The 19,164-nt window shown below is 44.2% G+C and overlaps 1 protein-coding gene across 1 annotated transcript; it reads right to left on the bottom strand.

Annotated features, from left to right (window-relative positions):
- Window positions 1–2,702: 2,702 nt before the first annotated feature.
- On the bottom strand, window positions 2,703–18,443 carry LOC102687490 (hexokinase-2). Its single transcript, XM_015350011.2, has 11 exons — window positions 18,290–18,443; window positions 16,650–16,750; window positions 13,314–13,476; window positions 12,494–12,642; window positions 11,646–11,765; window positions 10,484–10,579; window positions 9,812–9,911; window positions 9,543–9,726; window positions 8,059–8,214; window positions 6,837–7,070; window positions 2,703–5,458 (listed from the first exon to the last, which is right to left on the bottom strand). The coding sequence occupies exons 2-11, from the start codon at window positions 16,728–16,730 to the stop codon at window positions 5,272–5,274; spliced, it is 1,470 nt and encodes a 489-aa protein (XP_015205497.2). The 5' UTR covers window positions 16,731–16,750; window positions 18,290–18,443; the 3' UTR covers window positions 2,703–5,271.
- Between the last annotated feature and the right edge of the window lie 721 nt (window positions 18,444–19,164).

The raw sequence follows: 19,164 nt of genomic DNA, 5'->3' as shown, positions 1-19,164 counted from the left end.
GCTCTCTGGACGCGTGTGGTGACGATGAAGTTGATATTAATTGTTGGCTGTTGTTGTTGTTTTTTTTTTTAAAAAAAGGCTTCAGAATTGTAGACGGTGTCGATCCACTATATTAGCTGCCCCCCTAGGAGTTTGCAGCCAATCGATCCGATCAGAGTATATTTTAAAGGAAAACGGGAACAACAACAAAAAAATTACTGAAGTAGACAAGGCGTCGGATATATCAACATCGACCTGAGCACGTGTTTACAGTCGGTGCCCTGTACGAATTTAGATTAAAATGTTTAGATTTAGTCTGTTAAACTTTAAAAAAAAATACACTGTACTCTGGAACACAGATAAGCGTTTGTGTAATTTTTGTGCATTTTTCTTAGGCCATAACGTATAGACACTCCCTGTGGCCCTACCACAGTGTACTGCAGTGGAAGATCACACAATTACCCAAACTACACAATTGTGCACAATGGTTTAAAACTGTCTGGATACGCAATTTTAGTTTTACGCATACGAATATACATAAATTAAACGTATTGTTTTTACGAAAAACAATTCAATTAACGCCATTAACTTTATTATCTTGATGATTGCTCTTTGATCACATATATTGAACATTTAATGCTGTACTAGTTCTTTAGAATTGATTTCGCTAGTTTTGTTGCACCGGTTTTGTTGTTTTTTTTTCTCCGCTAGGGGGAGCCAATTAAGCTTCTCTTTTGGTATTGTAAAAACACTAATCATTTCCTTTCAACTCGTGTATCGTATTCATTCTCATTTTTCCAGCCAGATTTTAACAAAATTGAGAGTTGGCCACAAAGAACAAAATGTCAAACTTTTAGTTCAGTTTCAGTTTTACTGAGACATTTGTCTTTGGTGTGCTTGATATTTAGCACAACAATAATAAAATGATTATTAAATAATACAATTTAATAAAAAAGTGTATTTTATACTTCAAGAGAAAACAATCAACACAGGTGAAGTGCATTTTACTGTGGGGAAAGTATTTTATTCGTGGAAATGTGTGCATTCCATTTGAGCACTGTTTAATAGAAAATTTATTAAATTATTAAAGGGATGACAATAATTTAATAATTTATTGAAGGGGAGACAAGGGGATGAATGCTCATGTTATGGAGGTTTAATTAGCAGAAAATTAATTTAAAAAAGATTTAGTAAAAAAATCTAGATTGCAAAAAACACCTGGCAGATGATGTTTTATGTAGACAAATAGAGGGTTTTGCATGCAGGTAGTAAAAACATAAACTATAAACACAAAATGGGAAACACTGAGTCACATTGTTTACATCATCCAAACAATTTAGTAAAGCAATTAAAAGGCAAGCAATTGTGAGGACACAGTCAAAAGTGTAGAATTTAAATCAAGTGTGCTGTGAAAATCAGCTTAAGCCTCATTAAGAATATTCTGTACAATTGTGGTCACTTTGCTACAGACTAGATAATGCTGGTTAGGAATGAGTATAGTGATGAGCAACCACAAGCATTCTGACAGGCAGGATTTGAACAGAGAGCACAACAAGGCATTATTATTATTATTATTATTATTATTATTATTAATAATAATAATAATAATAACTGCTTACACTTATATAGCGCTTTTCTGGACACTCCACTCAAAGCGCTTTACAGGTAATGGGGATCCCCTCCACCACCACCAGTGTGCAGCCCCACCTGGATGATGCGACGGCAGCCATAGTGCGCCAGAACACTCAGCACAAATCAGCTATCAGTGGGGAGGAGAGCTGGCCAGAACCCCTGGGTAACACCTCTACTCTTTTCGAGAGATGCCCTGGGATTTTTAGTGACCACAGAGAGTCAGGACCTCGGTTTTACGTCTCATCTGAAGGACGGGGCCTTTTTTTGTTACAGTATAGTGTCCCCATACAGTATTAGGACCCACATAGACCACAGGGTGAGTGACCCCTGCTGGCCCCACTAACTCCTCTACCTTCGTTTTTGTCCCAGGAGGTCTCCCATCCAGGTACTGACCAAGCTCACACCTGCTGAGCTTCAGTGAGTTGCAGGATGACATGGCTGCTGCCTTTAAGATCATTAAAGAGACTGACAGTGCCATTCCAGTAGACTTCAGACTCAACAGTGAAACAAGGACCAGTGGACAGAAGTGGAAACTACGTGGAAGTGCATCTAAACACAAGAAAATGGTTATTATTACACTTCTTTACCCAGAGGGTGGTGGGGGTAGGGAACAAGCTACATGGCCGTGTTGTTGAAGCCGATATGGTGATGTCTTTCATGAAATGGTTAGATGAGATCCTGGGATCAATAAGGTACTTCTAAATGTCCAGAAGGGCCAAAAGGCTTCCTCTTACTTCAAAAATCCCTTATGTTTTTATGTTCTTTTTCACAGCACTCTGATTCCTTGTCCAGCAATGATGTTACAATGTGTCAAGCCTCTTGTTGAGCCGCTGTCGTTATTGGATCTCTGTAATTCACTACATGTGCAATTCAAAAGCACTGCACCGTAAGGGTTAAAATGCCTCTGATTACCATCAACATTATTTCAATTCACTTATTCAGGCTCATTGCTAATGACAACCACACAAAAATCCAGAGCATAAGGTGCATGAGAATAAACGTACTTGAGAGTGTGGACCTTTTTTCCTTTGGTGTGGACTTGGTGTTTTCAAGCTTTCAGATTTTTTGCTTTCAAAACAATGCATAGAGAGTAAAGTACAACTTTTATTTCTCATATTTATTTTGTTGCAGGTTTTATTTAAATTCCATTAGACCACCAGCACAATGAACACAGTCAGCCATAAATAAGAAACAAAACGTTGTATTATAAACTTATCAAAATGTAATACTTTAAACTATACTGTACTTACAGAAATATAATTTCAACACATTTTCAGAAGACTGTTGTGCAGCACTTGCATGATTTGGCATGTAACAGCTAAAACTCTTTTTTATGTTTCTTAAAAGCAGAACTAAGCTAAGCTTACGTCGTTCTGAAACAAACTCTTGCAGAGCAATGAAGTCGCTTCTCATACATTTCCTCCTGCTTGTCCACAGTCCAATTTTCAAATATTATCTTATTACTTGTTACAGACAAATTCTTACGTTTTAAATGATGTCTATTGAAAATAGGGAGTTTAAAAAAAAAATCTCATCTGCATTCATATTTTGGAAGGTATTCAAAGCCGATGCCAGTAAGATTTATTCCATTATGTGTCAAAATAAGATTTTTCACATGGCGCAACCAGTATTATGTATTAAAAATTGCAATATTTAAACACTGTGCTTTTCAATACGTGCTTCAGCATTAGAAACAACTTTGGCCCCTTTTACAGTATATTGACAGCATACAATATTTAGGTATGTATAACTGTATTATTACCATAAATTTGATGCATTTGTTTAAATTAATTTAAAGCTATTCAAGACCATTCAAGATGATGTCAGTGATATAATTAATCTCTCAGGTGCTTGGATGAACTCAGTCTGATGACTAGTTAAGTCGTCTCTGTCTAGCTCAGCTCATAAAGCCTGCAAAACTCTGGCCCTGGAAATCCATTATCTCTGTCCTCCACTAAGGTCAGAGCCACCTTTAAAATGACGATTCAGATACAGCTTTTACAAACTGAATTAAACTTAAATTTAAATTTACAAACAAGATCGTCTTGCGCCTTTTGGAATAGGAATGTCATATCGGAGAATTACACAAAATAATGAATGGCCTGCTCAGAACAGAGAGGGAAAAAAATCAAGGAATATCTTCTACCATGAAACCGAACCTCTCCCATGCTGGCTGACTCTGAGATTATATTATTATAGCTGTGCAGCAGTCTGATTCATACAATTCAGTACTTCGCACCAGGGAGATGTCTCACAGATTGCTTATTTCAATCAACACGTTATGTACTTATATTGAATACATGTAGAGAATATGCAGTACTGTTACACATACATTATGTATGTACTGCCTATCATTTTGCATTACAAACTGTCCACAGATGTGAAACCAAGTATCACTAAGCATAATTTGTTTTTAACACATTATCAATTTAATTATAAAAAAATCGTATTCATTTTTTAGCCTGACTTCACAATCTCACGTTCTTCAGTTAGGTCTAAAGCCTGAATTCAAAACACAGCTCCTGACATTGGAGAAATCTGTTTCAAGTGCCATTATTTTCCAATGAACAATTTCTCGGTATAAATTCTGCATGCACTGCTCTCATTTACTAAGACAAAATTCAGTACTCAGCAGATGATTACTGTATGTTGCACTGCAAGAAGTCAATAGACCTAAAAATGGTAAATTTTGAAACTCTTCAGCAAATGGAGGGGGTTTAGGGTGACATAGTTAACTAGACATCTCTGTTCTCATGACTGGTGGGTTGTGGGTTCGAGTCCCAGCTGTAGACTCTGCTGTTGTGCCTTGAGTGAGGTCCTGTGTCCCAGGGGCTCCGGCCCACCCAGCTGTGTGAGCAGGGACAAGAATGGCTGGGGGTAAAATTCCTGGGACAGACAAGTGTGGCTTGGATATGAAAACTACAGCAACATGTGCCTTGTCTTAAATCCCAGTACTCTGTAAAGGAATACTGTTCCACGCTCCAGTCCGGTCGGAGTGCTAGAAGGACAGACAGGGAGTCAAAGGATTCTTAAACCCCACGTCTATGTTCAAAATACTGTTTTTAGCATTACGTGTATCTTCAACACCAACTCCGCCACTGGCAAACTGGAAGATCTACTGCGATAACCCCAGTCTCACTGTCGATGGTCAAAGAAGCCGTTCACTGAATTATTTAAAACAAATGACCGGGTTTCACTGTTTCTTCACAAAACCATAACAGGAGGCTGGCAGCCCTTCCCCAGGCTTACTTACTGGCCTGCATGTTCCTTGGCTGAAGGAAGAGAGAGATCAGAGCGATGGTTTCCTCTCGCTCGTGTGGCTCAAGCCTAAGAGCTCCCTGCAGCAGCGCACAGGGCGGGCCCACGCAGCAGGAGTGTCACCGGCGGGCGGGACCTGAGAGGTCGCCACAGAATACCACGCGCGGGTGTCAATAAATATAGAGGGGGTAGAACACATTAATAACTACGGAGAAGAAAAGATCGCTGCACCCCAAAAAGGACTGTACCCACGCAACTGGGAAGGGGAGGGGGGGGGGGATATTAATTCTGTTCGTTATCTGAAGACAAGAGGTCCAGCTTCTGAAGCGGGGTTCCCACCACGTGCTCGAGGTGCCCCCTGCTCCCGGTCTCCGGGCGGAGGAAGGAGTCCCAGGACGGCGGTCAGCACCGCCCCTCCGCCGCGGTGTCCTCCTCGCTGTCGTCCAGCAGCCGCGACTGGCCGGCCAGGCGCTGCGCCACCGCCGTCACCATGGCGGCTCCCTTACCGCTGCCGTCCTCCGAGAGCAGGAAGGAGACCTGGCACCGCGGGGCCAGAGTCCGCAGGGCCTGCTGCAGGCGCTCGCTGAACCTGTGGGCGGCAGGGGCGCGGCCGTCAGCTCCGGGGCTGGACGCAAATCCCCCATCACGCCGTGACTCCGCGCGGCCAGAGCCGCGGCCTAGCTCCGGCGTGCTGCACACGGACAATACGGCCTGTACAGCACACATCTATCCTCTCATATGAGGTCAGAAAATGTGCTGTCCCCCCCCGATATCTCTACAGCCCTGGGGTGAACAACAGTCTTCTGTATCTGTACCTGCAGCATCATGCACAAGGCCGAGCTGCCAGATGATGAGGTGTTCGTGTCTGCTTGGTGTTGTGCCTGGTGTTGTGTCAGGTCACCTCTGTGTCAAGGAGGCTCACGGTCATTTTGCAAACATTTACGTAATGCAGATGGTGACACGTGGCAGTTCCTAATGTCTGGGGACACATTTCCAAGTCCATGTCCTGCTGAAGTGCTGTTTGTTGACTTTCAGGTTTTGAAAGAATAAACGTAAGAAAGAGCTTTTTACACATTGAAACGTTACTGAATGATTTGAGGGAATGTGGTGAACTACATTACTGATCAGAACAATAATCACCGGTTTTTATTAACTTTCTCTACTGACAGCTGCAGAATTAGGCAAAAGACCGGGTCTCACAGTTCCTTATCGAAGCAAAACAAGTGGCTAGGCACGATGGAAGTGATCTTTGGCTACTGTTCAAACACATGCAAGTCACATTGTTTCCACAGATCTTAGAATGTAATGATAACTCTAACCTTAAGCACAGCCACAGCTCCAACACCCTACTTACCAACGTTAACTCACTAAGAACTCACAAGACAAAGTCCAGAACCGCAAAGCCCTACAGCGGGTGGTGAAAACTGCCCAGTCCATCACTGGGGTTGCCCTCCCATCTATACAGGACATTTATGACAGACAGTGCTCAAGGAAAGCTCTAAGCATCATCAAAGACCCCACACACCCCAGCTGCAGACTGTATGACCCTCTACCATCTGGAAAACGGTACCGGAGCATTCGGGCCCGGACTACCAGACTCAGAGACAGTTTTTACCCCCGCACTATCAAACTATTAAACTCCCAGCCTCTCTCACTCTCACCTCACCTCTCACCTATGATCTGAACCTCACAGTGATGGTGTTTTTGCACATTACCTGTTACCTTTTTGTTTTTTTGCACACTGCCTGTTGTCTCTGTCCTTCTTTTATTATACAATTGTATTGTTGTTGTTTTTTTGTACTACGTATCATCTGAGAGCTAGCTAAATAGCATTTTGTTATACCGTATACCTGTATATGAGTATACTGGCAATAAACTTGAACTTGAACTTGAACAATCTGGTCACCCCACAGCTGCCCCTTCTAATAATGCCTCACGTTAAACCGGATCTTGCCTCACAGTCTTACTTGGGGTGTTTTTTGTAGACGGTGCCATCCACCCCCACCGTGGTGCGGAGATGGTCCAGGCCGCGGTTGCTACGGATCCGGTTGGCGACGGTTGCCAGGGCAGCGGCGCAGAGGTGGGCGGAGCGCGTGGACACAGTGCTGCACACGTGCCGCACAATCCCACAGTCCTTCCCGGTGGGACGCAGCCCCAGGTCTTCCAGGATCTCTCTGGCCCGAGTCAGCCCATTGCGGTCCCTAGCACACACAGCGGAGAGGCACAAGAGGCGTCGTCAGGCCAGGCCTCCGGCCCCAGTGTTTTAAAGCTCGCTAACCGTCACGACACACTGACACACCTTTTCACAGCCAGGAAAAAATGTTATTTTGGACCAAAATATCCTCATCCTGTTTTCTGCTAACAACTGAAAAAATTAAAAAAACGTGTACAGCCCGCAAGAGACAAGAGCACTGAGCACAGGACAAAAACAGTGTCAAGTCTAACATGAAGACATTATAATACTACATGCTGTAGTAAGGTCGCACAGTGTCTCTCATAACATCCATTTAATGCAGCTACAGTAACTTCCAAGATAATAAAAACAAGTTTTAAACTAGTTTTGCTCTGTAGAGTTGTGGAATTGTCCGAATCGAACTGGAAACTTGGTGATAAATGTGGGACAGCGCTTAGGAACTGTGGATTCTGTGTGTGGTCTTGCAGACATGTTGTATCATTTACAGGTAAAAGGAAGTGAGGAGCCAGTTTGTACTTGCTGCTCTTCCCACTGTCTGCAGAGATATGAATGAGATCTTTCATACACTGCGATATACATATGGAATGATCTGAATGTTTCAATAATTGAACAGACGAGAGCCAAGATTTGTATACTGCTCATCTTTGTACATTTATTTGTGAGAGAGCAATTCTCTAAGAACCAGTTTCATTAATTCGAATTTTGCTTTTAACTCTGGAAAATACATTTTTGAAAAATGTTCTGAGTTTGCGAGGCAGAACATTTTTATAAAATTAATGGATAAAATCAACGGATATCATTTATTCAAATCAATGAATAAAATTAATGGATAAGATTTACTCTGGCTCGATTCAAATCTTCTTTAGAGTTGTCAATCAAAGAAATAGCAAATAGAGTGTGGAAGAGCAGGTCACATTTGTACTACTGTTTTTGTCCTTGCTCAAGGCCTAGTGTTTACAGTTCTGTGTAGGTAAGTGGGCTCCTTTCACACATACTCCTCAATTTCAGAAATGTGCTTCGTTTCAAATTTGCCTGGAGTGAGCAGGGCCTCAGACATCTCTCCCCCGAACAGCAGCTTCTCCTGGGCCAGTCTGATCAGAACCAGTCGGGCCAGCTCTCCAAGGTACATCCCACTGATCATCTTTTCAAACCTGCTCGAGTCAAACACAGCAGCACAGTCACTGACCCTCACAGGAACAACACTGCAGACACACAGAGTCTCTGACACTCACAGGAACAACACTGCAGACACACAGAGTCACTGACACTCACAGGAACAACACTGCAGACACACAGAGTCACTGACACTCACAGGAACAACACTGCAGACACACAGAGTCTCTGACACTCACAGGAACAACACTGCAGACACACAGAGTCACTGACCCTCACAGGAACAACACTGCAGACACAAAGAGTCACTGACACTCACAGGAACAACACTGCAGACACACAGAGTCACTGACACTCACAGGAACAACACTGCAGACACACAGAGTCACTGACACTCACAGGAACAACACTGCAGACACACAGAGTCACTGACACTCACAGGAACAACACTGCAGACACACAGAGTCACTGACCCTCACAGGAACAACACACAGGGTCACTCTCACAAAAATGACACTGCAGACACAGGGCAACTAATTACACTGCAGTTCAGTCTGTTTCAAACATTTATGTCATACAGCTAAAGTCACAGCCTTTGTATCGTGGATCTGTTATCCTGTTTTGTCTTTTAACTTCAGGGCACCATGAGACCAATAAGACCCGCTGGAATCTGGCCCTTGAGGAGGCCGTTAGAAAGAAATTTGGTGGGAGATTATGTGGAGCAAGATGCAACTCATTCACACATATTGTGGTCATGCCCAGAAATACACCAATACTGGAAATCTATACATATAACTCTTAATAATTTAGTAAATGTGAATATACCATTTGAATTTCCTGTTATATACTTGGGAAATGTTGACTTTCATGATATTGAAGTAAAGGATAGATATATACTATCCTTTACTTCTAGCAGATAGTAAAAAAGCAATAACATGAATATGGCTTATAAAAGAACCTCCAGCACGTGCACAATGGGTTAATGTTGTGGATGAGATCTATATAATGGAAAAAATACATTTTTCTCTCAGATTGCAGGCAGAAAGGTATAGCAAATACTGGGAAACATGGATTAAATTTATCTCCCTACAGGGACCTGATTCTAGTTTACGAGAAAATGTGCAGTGATACTTATGTGGGGATTTTTCTGTTGTTGGTTGTGTTTCTTATCAAATTTTTTTTTGTATGGCCCTCCATACCTGCTGGCGTTGTGTAAACAGTTCATTTCATGTATACAATGTAACAGAAATGTAAGATGAAGGCAAATGTCTATGCTGTTTTTTTTTGGTTATGTTCTATTTGTAAACCCTTTCATCGCTAGATAAAAAGTTTGGAAAAAGAAAGAAAGAAATTCGGTGGCACCCACATGTGCTGACCAGGATTGAGGGAGCGGCGATCCACCTCCAGGTCAAATTCGGTCTGGACGTCGCTCAGAGACCCGTCGTCCCCGAAGCCACCCCACTCCATATTTATGCACATGTGGCCATCCTCTCCCTCCACCCTCTTCACGTTCTTCATGTCCTCCATGTAGCACGCGTTCGTCCCGGTTCCTGCAACAGCGGCAGAAACGCTTTACCCGGTGTGATCCAGCTCTCCGCCTCGCTGCGGCGGGAATCTCGCTTCGCCGCGTCTCACCGACGATCATGCCGATCTCGCAGCTCTGGTCTCGGTACCCGCAGCTCATCATCGTCCCCACCGTGTCGTTGACCATGGCCACCGAACCGATGTCGTAATCCTGGCGGGAGAGCAGACGGCCGAGAAGCAGGGGCCGCGTCACAGTGAGCCTCCCCCACGCCGGCCCTCGCTGTCCCACTGTAACCCCCCGTGAAACAGAACCCCATTCCAACCAGCATGAAGGGGACAGGACTCTGAGACACGTCCAGCTCAAGCAGTCTTTCTTCCCTCCGGTGGCCCAACACAGTGGGCTCCTGATCCTGTCAGGCCCAGTGAGCCTAGAGGCAGGTCATGCGAGTGCCCAGTGAGAGCAAGCACAGCCACGGGGGGTTCAGCAAGGCTCATGCATTTTCACCTGGACGGCTAAAAGACCGAGCTGTGCTTTCACGCTCCGAAGAGACTTAAGACAATTATATTTAAGTTAAAAAACAAATACAACATCTTTTTTTGGTACCTTAATGGTCTCCTGCTACATGTGCAGGCTTTAAAAGTCAGCAAAAGCTTCCAGGCTCTCCGATCGTATGTCAGAAATAAAATATGCCATCGTCCCCGTCGTCTAAGACACAGGAAGTTACTGTAGGTACAGCTCGTAGCTCTGAGCAGCTCAGAGCAGCCCGAGATCTTCTCACTCACCCCCCGCCTGTGGATGGCGTCTTTGAGCAGTTTGGCCACATCCTGTCCCTCTACTCCTGAGCATTTGAAGCCCTTGGTCCAGCAAATCAAATAACTCTGCAACAGCAGAGGGAGAGAGACCTTTGAGAGGCTGTTTGAGGACACAGGGCAGGTCAGAGATGAGAGGAGCCACTCAGCTCATCTAGATCATTTGGTTCCAGATCAGAGGTTCTCATCCAGCTGCTTCTTGAAAGAAATGAGGGTATTAAACATCAACAGCAGGGCTCATTCTAGAAACCCACAAGCCTTATTGAACCGATGAAAAACACTTTTGAATGCAAGGCTAACTGTTCAAAACAAAATAAAAAAAAGGAATATTTAAATATATCATAATAATGTTCAATTTAGCAACAGTGTAATTTAGCCCTATGTATTAAAATCTTTCCACGTACGAGCTAGTTTCAACTTTAAATCCCTACTAAAAATTCCTCATAAAACTGTCTACAACAGCACACAGGGGAGCAATATAAAGTCAAGAAAGCAGAAACATATTTCAGACTACAATGCAATACCTACAGATGCACAAGTTTGTATTAAAAATATTTTCTTAATAAAGCTTATTGTACACTGGTCACATGCATTACAATAATAATTAATTGTTTATACAGCTGTTTTCTGGACACTCCACTCAAAGCGCTTTACAGGTAATGGGGATTCCCTCCACCACCACCAATGTGCAGCCCCACCTGGATGATGCGACGGCAGCCATAGTGCGCCAGAACGCTCCCCACACACCAGCTATCAGTGGGGAGGAGAGCAGAGTAATGAAGCCACTTCAGAGGACCTCGGTTTTACGTCTCACCCGAAGGAACAGTGCCTGTTTACAGTACAGTGTCCCCGTCACTATACTGGGGCATTAGGACCCACATAGACTGCAGGGTGAGCGCCCCCTGCTGGCTCCACTAACACCTCTTCCAGCAGCAACCTTAGTCTTTCCCAGGAGTCTCCCATCCAGGTACTGACCGGGTTCCCACCTCCAGTGGGCTGCCAGTGGTGAGTTGCAGGGTGATATGGCTGCTGGCCATAATATTGATGTTTGACCATCCAGCTTAAAACTAAACCAAACTTTTCCGGTCAAAGGGCTCGTCCTCCACTGCTGCCTGCTGCCTGTAGAGGGACCCACCTTGTCAATTCCTTTCTGCGTGCAGGGGAAGGAGAAGGTGAAGCCCAGTGGCAGGACCTGGTGCTTGATGCCCTGAGACTCGAGGAAGTCCGCCAGGCAGGCCGCGATGTGGTCGAACAGCTGTGCGGTTCCGTTCGAGAAACACAGGGCAGTTCTGTCAGGCCTCCATAGCGGAAATACAGCTTACAGCGACAAAACAACACTGACCCGGGAGAGATGTGTGTGTGTGGAGGAATGTGTTTAGTGCGCTTTACCCTGCTGGAAGATTAAAAAACCATCTTGAAATTGAAAGCAATATTTTCTATTGGATTAAAAGAGATGGGTTTTACAAGCCTGCTTGTTTACAACATCATAGGTCCGCATACGTCACTGGAAGTTATGCCGCCTCGCTCTGAATTACAGAACATGGCGCTGCGCAAACCTGGAAATGTAGTCTATTTGGTCCTGAAAAATTGAGGTTTTACACATTACTGTGCACATTTTATTGTTACTGCGGTTTGAAATGCGCTCATCAATGCTGATTCTTTCTAACCCCCAAAATATGAAAATAGCGTTGCAGTTCCCCTTTAAATGGGTTAAGCAGCTAGAAAGAAATAAAGAAAGACAACACAGCATTGGGAATGTCTGCTGCGCGGCTGTGACTGCTTATATGCGAGAGTGGACGAGGGTGAAATTCCAGTGGATTTCAGGACAGGCGCTGAAGAACACTGCCTCCTGCTGCTGGAGAGAGGGCTCTAGCGTTCATTCCGGACTCTGTACAACACCACGGTTTTACACAGCCAGACGCAGAGCCTGCTCCAGACCTGGAGTCACAGCACACAGGGGACCCTGGGCTGAAGACAACTGACCTGTGTGCCTGTGCCCAGCATGATCTCCTGAGGTACAGGACACGTCTGGCTTTCCATCTTCACCACTTTCTTCATGGTCTCCTCCACTCGGACGTGCAGCACTCGGAAGTTGGTCCCTCCCAAATCCAGCGCAAGGAAGTCACCCGACTCTGTGGAAACAGGAGAGGCCCGCTGGGTCAGTGAGGGCGCGCACACAAACTCATGGAGGTCAGGACTGTTAGCCCTGTGAATGTGTGAAACCCTGGCTGTCAATGCTAATTGCTGTCCCATGTTCATTGAGCACCCATGCAGGAGGACCTCAGGGTGGAGGTTCTTGTCTAAAACCACATTCCCCAGAAGGCAGTTGGGAATGACCTGCCATCCTCAGTCACCTGAGCAATCGATGGAAGACAACTGGTCAGGTGACAGACAAAACCAGGAAGTGGAGACTTCCAACATAGCCAAACCGGGATGAGCAAAGGAAGATTCTCTTTGTGCAGAAGAGTGGAGCAGAAGGAAGCAACTGACTGTTGGAACAGTATCAGAGAGAGACTTCATCCGTGGAAGACTTTTCAGTTGAAAAAAAAGATTTTTGGAGCTAGTCCGTAGAAGAAGTTAGTAGCTCCAAGAGAAGAAACCTCGGCTTTCATTTATTTGTGAAATTTGGTTCATGAAGAACCACGCTCAGTCGCTCAGGCCTGTGAGCCGGGCCCTGCGCTGTGAGAGAGCACATTCACCGACTGAAGCACCTCACAGCCGCCCATCGCCATCTCCAGATAAAACCTCCAGACCCCCGAGTCACTGCTGTCCCAGCTGAAACCCCGGCTGTATCTCTATGCACCTGTTCCGTCTGGAGTGGACCTCACGAACGTGGGCAGCATCTTGACTGGGGCTCCGCGGTGGCTGTGCTTGTCCAGGCCCTTCTCCATGTCCCTGAGCAGCCGGCTGGAGATGTCCCGCAGCTTCTCCCAGGAGAGTCTGAAGGGCTGCAGCCATTCCTCGACCTGCAGGGGACTTTCTGGATCAGGACAAGCGTCCAGTATAGCAGGACAACATCTGCGATACAGGTGAACCAGACTGGCTCGACTCTCCGTGATCTCTACCGAGGCTATCATTTCACAGACGTGACTCTGACAGTCTTCAGATTGAAGGCTGGATTGTTAGGATCTGATGAAGTGATGCAGCACAAGATTTTTGGTGCAAAGTCAGGATCTTATCAACCTTCAAAAGAAGCAGAAGAAACAAGACAAAGCTGTGCTCAAACTAGGAAAACGAAATTCTATTCTTCCCTGTACTTTAGAGCACACGTGCTGGAGAAGAAGATTTGTCCAGCTTAGTGGGGAGGAGGTGAAAGTGAGTTGGGATTCTTTTAATCACACTCCACAGAGTGGTCTCACACCAAAGTCATATTCAGAAACACTGCTGTGCAGTTTGACAGGGTAGCTCTCTTGCACATACAGAAATGTGTAATTTCTTTCTTAATTATTAACATTTTATCTGGCTGAGGCTTTTATCCAAAGTAACAAAAATCATCATCCATCTATATATTATCATGCAGCAGCATCTCACCTTCCTGAGACTAATGCAGAGCCCTGACCACTGCTCCACACAGCTACCCAACCCCTTCAACACCACAAGCCCCAGACACAACCACATAACACCACAAAGCTACTCACAGAGTCTGTGACTTGCACTTCTCCTACGGCTGTTTATCGCTACAATATGCTTTCATGTTTCTGAGTCTTAGCACATGAACTGAGATTCACATGATGTCAGATTCTCAGTGCCCTTCTGTGCCCAGTCACAGCCCCAACCACAGCAGCGGAACAGAGATACAGCACCAGTGTGTGCAGCTCTCGTGGTCAGAATGGCCTAGAAACATGACCTCAGCTCTTTCGGCAGCGACACAGGCATCAGGCACAGGAATGAAGCTTAGAAAACTAACCTGTGCTTCTGCCTCACAAACACCACATTATACCCCAGTGACAGCTTCTTCTTAGCCAGGCTGTGCAGTATTGGTATCGTGTGTCAGTCGAACAACAAAAAAAACAGGTGAACTGTTTAAAAACAGTTACAGGCCTTTATTCATGGATGTTGTGTATACAGTTGTACTAAAAGTCATTTTTAAACAAACTTTTGGATACTATTAATTACTTTCTTGCTAATTGGAAGGGAAGATTGTTGTCAGCAGTGGGCAGTGCGTCAGAGACACGTCTTCACTCCTTTACAGTACCTGTCAGTGAGCCCTTTATATTAATTTAATGATGCCATTTATATTTAAGTCTTACATTCCAAATCATTTTGGTAAGGATTATTATTATTATTATTATTATTATTATTATTATTATTATTATCCAGTGTTTCTGTTTGCAATCTTTCTTATCATCTTGCCTGTCTCAATACTTACCCATGATTTATCTCTTGCACTGTGCTGTGGCTGCATTGTGAGGGTATGGAGACTGCCTGCAAAGGTCACCTCGTTTTTAAACTGTACTTCATCTTGCTCTTTAACCCTGAAATTGTTGTTTCTTTTCACCTTCTTTCTGCCCCCTTCTTCTCTTTGCTTTCAGAACGTTTTAACAGGCCTAAGAAAGCACGAACACACTGCCGCACAGGCTGACCAAAGAACTGAAACTACAGAACAACTGAAAACGATCCCCTCTAGCTGTACTGGTTTTCAGAACAAAGCAGTTAAACCTGTCCTGGACAGACCACGCTTGTCCAGCAGGTGGCGCTCTCACACAAGTGATTATAGTTTCCTGATAAGCCCGTCATAAAGTACATCCTAGGACAGATAAACCCAGAATCCGAAACGGTCCCTTTCTACACTACTCTATATATACTGTATCTGAGCTCCACACAGTTATATATTCCATGAGATATCGTATGCTCACACTGAATAAAAAACAATAAAAAACCTCTTCACTACAACAAATAATTTGTTATTTATAAAACTAAATCTAAAATTCTAAAAAAATCTTTAAAGCACACCAGTATAAGTACATCAGGAAACATCACAATCAATGTGTTTATATCAGTACAACACATCAAATCATGGCACTAACCTTGTTTTTCCTGTAGTACCAAAATAGCAAAAAGGGGTTTGAATATAAATAAAAAGCAATTCCTTATGTATCCGCAGTCCACTAATTACTGCTAAGAGCTGTCAGGGACCTGCAGGAGAACAGGCTGCACAGCTCAGCTGTAAAGGTGAGATAGTTGCCAGAAAAGGTCTGTAATTGAAACTCTGTTTCAGCTTCAGCTGTTCAACCTGTTGCACAGGGAATTTACAGTAGCAGCTATTCTGTCAGTTCAGCATAGCCAGCCTTTCTGATAAATGCAACTGGCTAAAATAATTTCCATCTTTTTCATTAGAGTGCTGGTGAAATTTGGCCTGAACCTCCCCCCCGAGTCCACTCACCAGTGGGTGTCCACTCAGGAGCCACCGTCTTTGCCCTCAGCATTTATTTACCACAACAATGCTGAAATCTCAAATCAGAAAACGTCTAGCTCAAATCCGATCGAGATAAGAGAGCAGACTTTCTCTCGGCTCACCTGGAAAACATACAGTAGGTGTTTCCTAGGTGAGTAAGGAGATATCCTCCCCAGGTTGATCTTGTGAAAATCAGAAACGTGTTTCCAGAGAGCAGGGAGTGGATCACAGCTGGCTGTCAGAGGTCTCAGTGCCAGCTCTCCTCCCCAGAGGGCTCTGCTCGGTGGCTGGGAGCTCCTGCATGTGCCTGCCCTGCTCAGCCCAGCTCATTAATGGGGAGGCCGATCATTCTGTCTTACTCATCTGTGGCTGAAGCATCTCACTCCAGTACTTCAACTGCTATAAGGTGTCTTGGGCGTTGGGAAGGGGTTGAATTTAGTCTGGGCTTTTGTACAGTAAACACAGGAATCCCTTTCTTAACAGCATATCAGCCACTACCCTGACTGTGTTCTGTTTTGCACACAGAGAAAGGCACTATATACCTTTGGTTCTCATTATTACTGTAACGAACGACGTCTAAAGTGAATGAATCGTGCAGAACGACAGAGCGACAGGATGACTCTCAGAGCTTGTTCTTTCAGCTCACACCTGCCCCTGCTCTGCCCCTCGCCCCCGCGCTCTGTGAGCTGGACTCAGGGCTGCCCTGTCCTGCACTTTACTGAGGGAGGCGGAAGGGGGTCTCACGCGAGCCGGGACGTCCTGGCGGAGACTGGGAATCTTCACCGGGGCAGCGCCTGTGCCTCCATGGCTGTCCGTGCTGCTCATTGGGAGGTCAGGGTACGGGCCTGGGAGAGAAGGACAGCACAGCATTTAGACTGGATAGACCCCACGCGTCCGGCTGATTGTGTCCTACATGCGACATACCCCCATGTCCTCACTCTCACCCTCACTCTCTCACCCCCATGTCCTCACTCTCTCACCCCTATGCCTCATGGGGAGGGATTAAGTACCTGTAAACTTCACGAATTTCAGTCTATAGACCCTGTAGTCTCTCTCTCTCTGCCTGGCACTGTAGACACTGTCATGACCTGTGCGGTCCTGACATCGAGCTACACCACTACCAATCAGGTCCTGGACTTCAAAAATAACACCTTTAATGACAGATACAAAAACCCTGTCTCTTAACTGAGTTATTCTTTTCGATGCGTTCTGCTAACTTGTGCAGCACCCTTACACCTTACAGTATCTGAAATGTGAAATGTTAGGAGTGAGGATCTGGGTCAGCAAATTCGAAATGTTTTTGCAACCTGCCATTCACCACAGGCATCCAAAGGAACCAAGTTTGACATCCACAGTCGAAAGTCAAGGGCCTATATCACGCGGACTGATAAAGCTAGGTTAATTAACTGTAAAAGAACTCTTCCCACGTCCCGGCACCCTGGTGAGATCAGAGGACACCCACTGAGCATGACAGGTGATGGTGGCCGGTAGGTACAGTAAGAACTGAAGAAGACAGCATCACGGTGCCTTGAATTACGCTCTTTCTTCCCCTGCGTGCGCTTGACGAAAACATGTCGCAATTTGAGAAGTAAACGTATTTGTTGTGTTTGGCCAATACTGTATGTTGTTTTATTTCAACGCAATAAATAGGCACTAGTCTTCAGCCCCAGGTCTGTGGGTTTTACACTCTTAAATATATTAATATTTAATAAGTAATAAGTATTTATATCTTAAATAAGTAAATATTTTGAACACTATCATGCCCCGTGTTAAAATATGAATTACAGTAAGTATGGATGCTTTCCACAGAGGACTCGCCGATTAATTGAGTGCAACGTTTACTCTGCTTCAGATTCACAAACGTGATCGCGCTGTATTCCTCGACCTGCAATGAGGAGCAAATCTATATGCGCTTCAGAATTAAAGTATACGGTGAACTGTGCCCAATGGGCCGATTCATCACAACAGAAAAATAAACTATTAAAAAGCAGCTGGTACATTTTCTAGAAGAATCACACTTTTCGCCAGACGCAATAGTCCTTTTAATACCTCAATTGATAAACAAGTTGGACCACAGTATCCTGAACGGTTGTTTTTTAATGTTTAAAACTTTAACATTAAATTTAAGCAAGCGTGCTGTTTTGCCAGAAAAAAATAATTGGGATAATATTAGATGATTAACCGTTAACGTCCTTGTACCTTATTTTCTTAAATTTGGATTGCATTAAAACTGGACAGTAGCTAATAACTAATGCTCAGCGTTAACGGGCTTCTTCAAAAGTGCTCCTAAAACATGTTCCCAGTCCCCCAGAACACAAAATAAAAACGTTTAAGCTGACTTTCTAAACATTACTATCCAAAAGGCATAAGATATACGGTTTTACCTTCAAACCACAGGAACGTTTTCCTTCTGTATGTCTTGGGTGACTGGGACTGTCTGAAGTTCAAGTTCCTGGTATTAAAATCATTCCACTTCTTACTGCAGTATACCCCGCCATATTCGGACACACCCCGGTGACATTACACATTGTTAGGGTATGGACACTTACAAGAGACTTTTGCTTAAAAAAACTTTGATTAAACCGCCTTTTCGCTTTGTCATAATTACGAAACTCCCGTCATCCATTCTTACAAATGTTGATTGCATTCTGATGTTACCCAAGAACGATTCTTAATAAACTGATGGATGGCAGGGTACAGCTACGATGGTTACGACTTTGTGCAATTGTTAAGAGACAATTTTGTGAACATCATGTTAGGGTGCATTGCCTTCAATCTAACTATCTTCTGAAACTCTTATTGCATACCTATTACATACTTGCACGCTAGTCTTGGGGATCTACTAATGAAATGTGCTGCACACGCGAATTTCCATGTTTATGCATTCATAAAAAATATATATTAGTATGCACCATGTAAATTCAACAGCGATATGAATTCGTTTCCGTTCTGCCGTTGCTATGAAAGCACATGGACTGTATACAGTACATGCCATTAACTTCGTGCTGTAGACAAGGATGTGCGAGCGCACTTCGGAAATGCATGGCCGTTTGACTTAAGTGGCACAAGTGTCATGACCATTCCAGTCTGGGCAACACAGGCGAGAACCGCTGCACTAAACTGGCGCCATCAAAAGCAAACCTATTTCAATATGCGTATTTTAACAGTACTCATCCCATAAAATCCAGCTAGAAAAAAGTTTTGAAAAAACAGTATGAAAAAATGCTTTTTAAAAAAAATGTCTGTGAGAACTGTGTTA

This window comes from Lepisosteus oculatus, chromosome 11 (assembly GCF_040954835.1).
Source record: "Lepisosteus oculatus isolate fLepOcu1 chromosome 11, fLepOcu1.hap2, whole genome shotgun sequence".
NCBI classification, from domain to species: Eukaryota; Metazoa; Chordata; class Actinopteri; order Semionotiformes; family Lepisosteidae; genus Lepisosteus; species Lepisosteus oculatus.
Note: the sequence above shows the minus strand (reverse complement) of the source record. Positions and strands in the feature narration are given on the sequence as shown.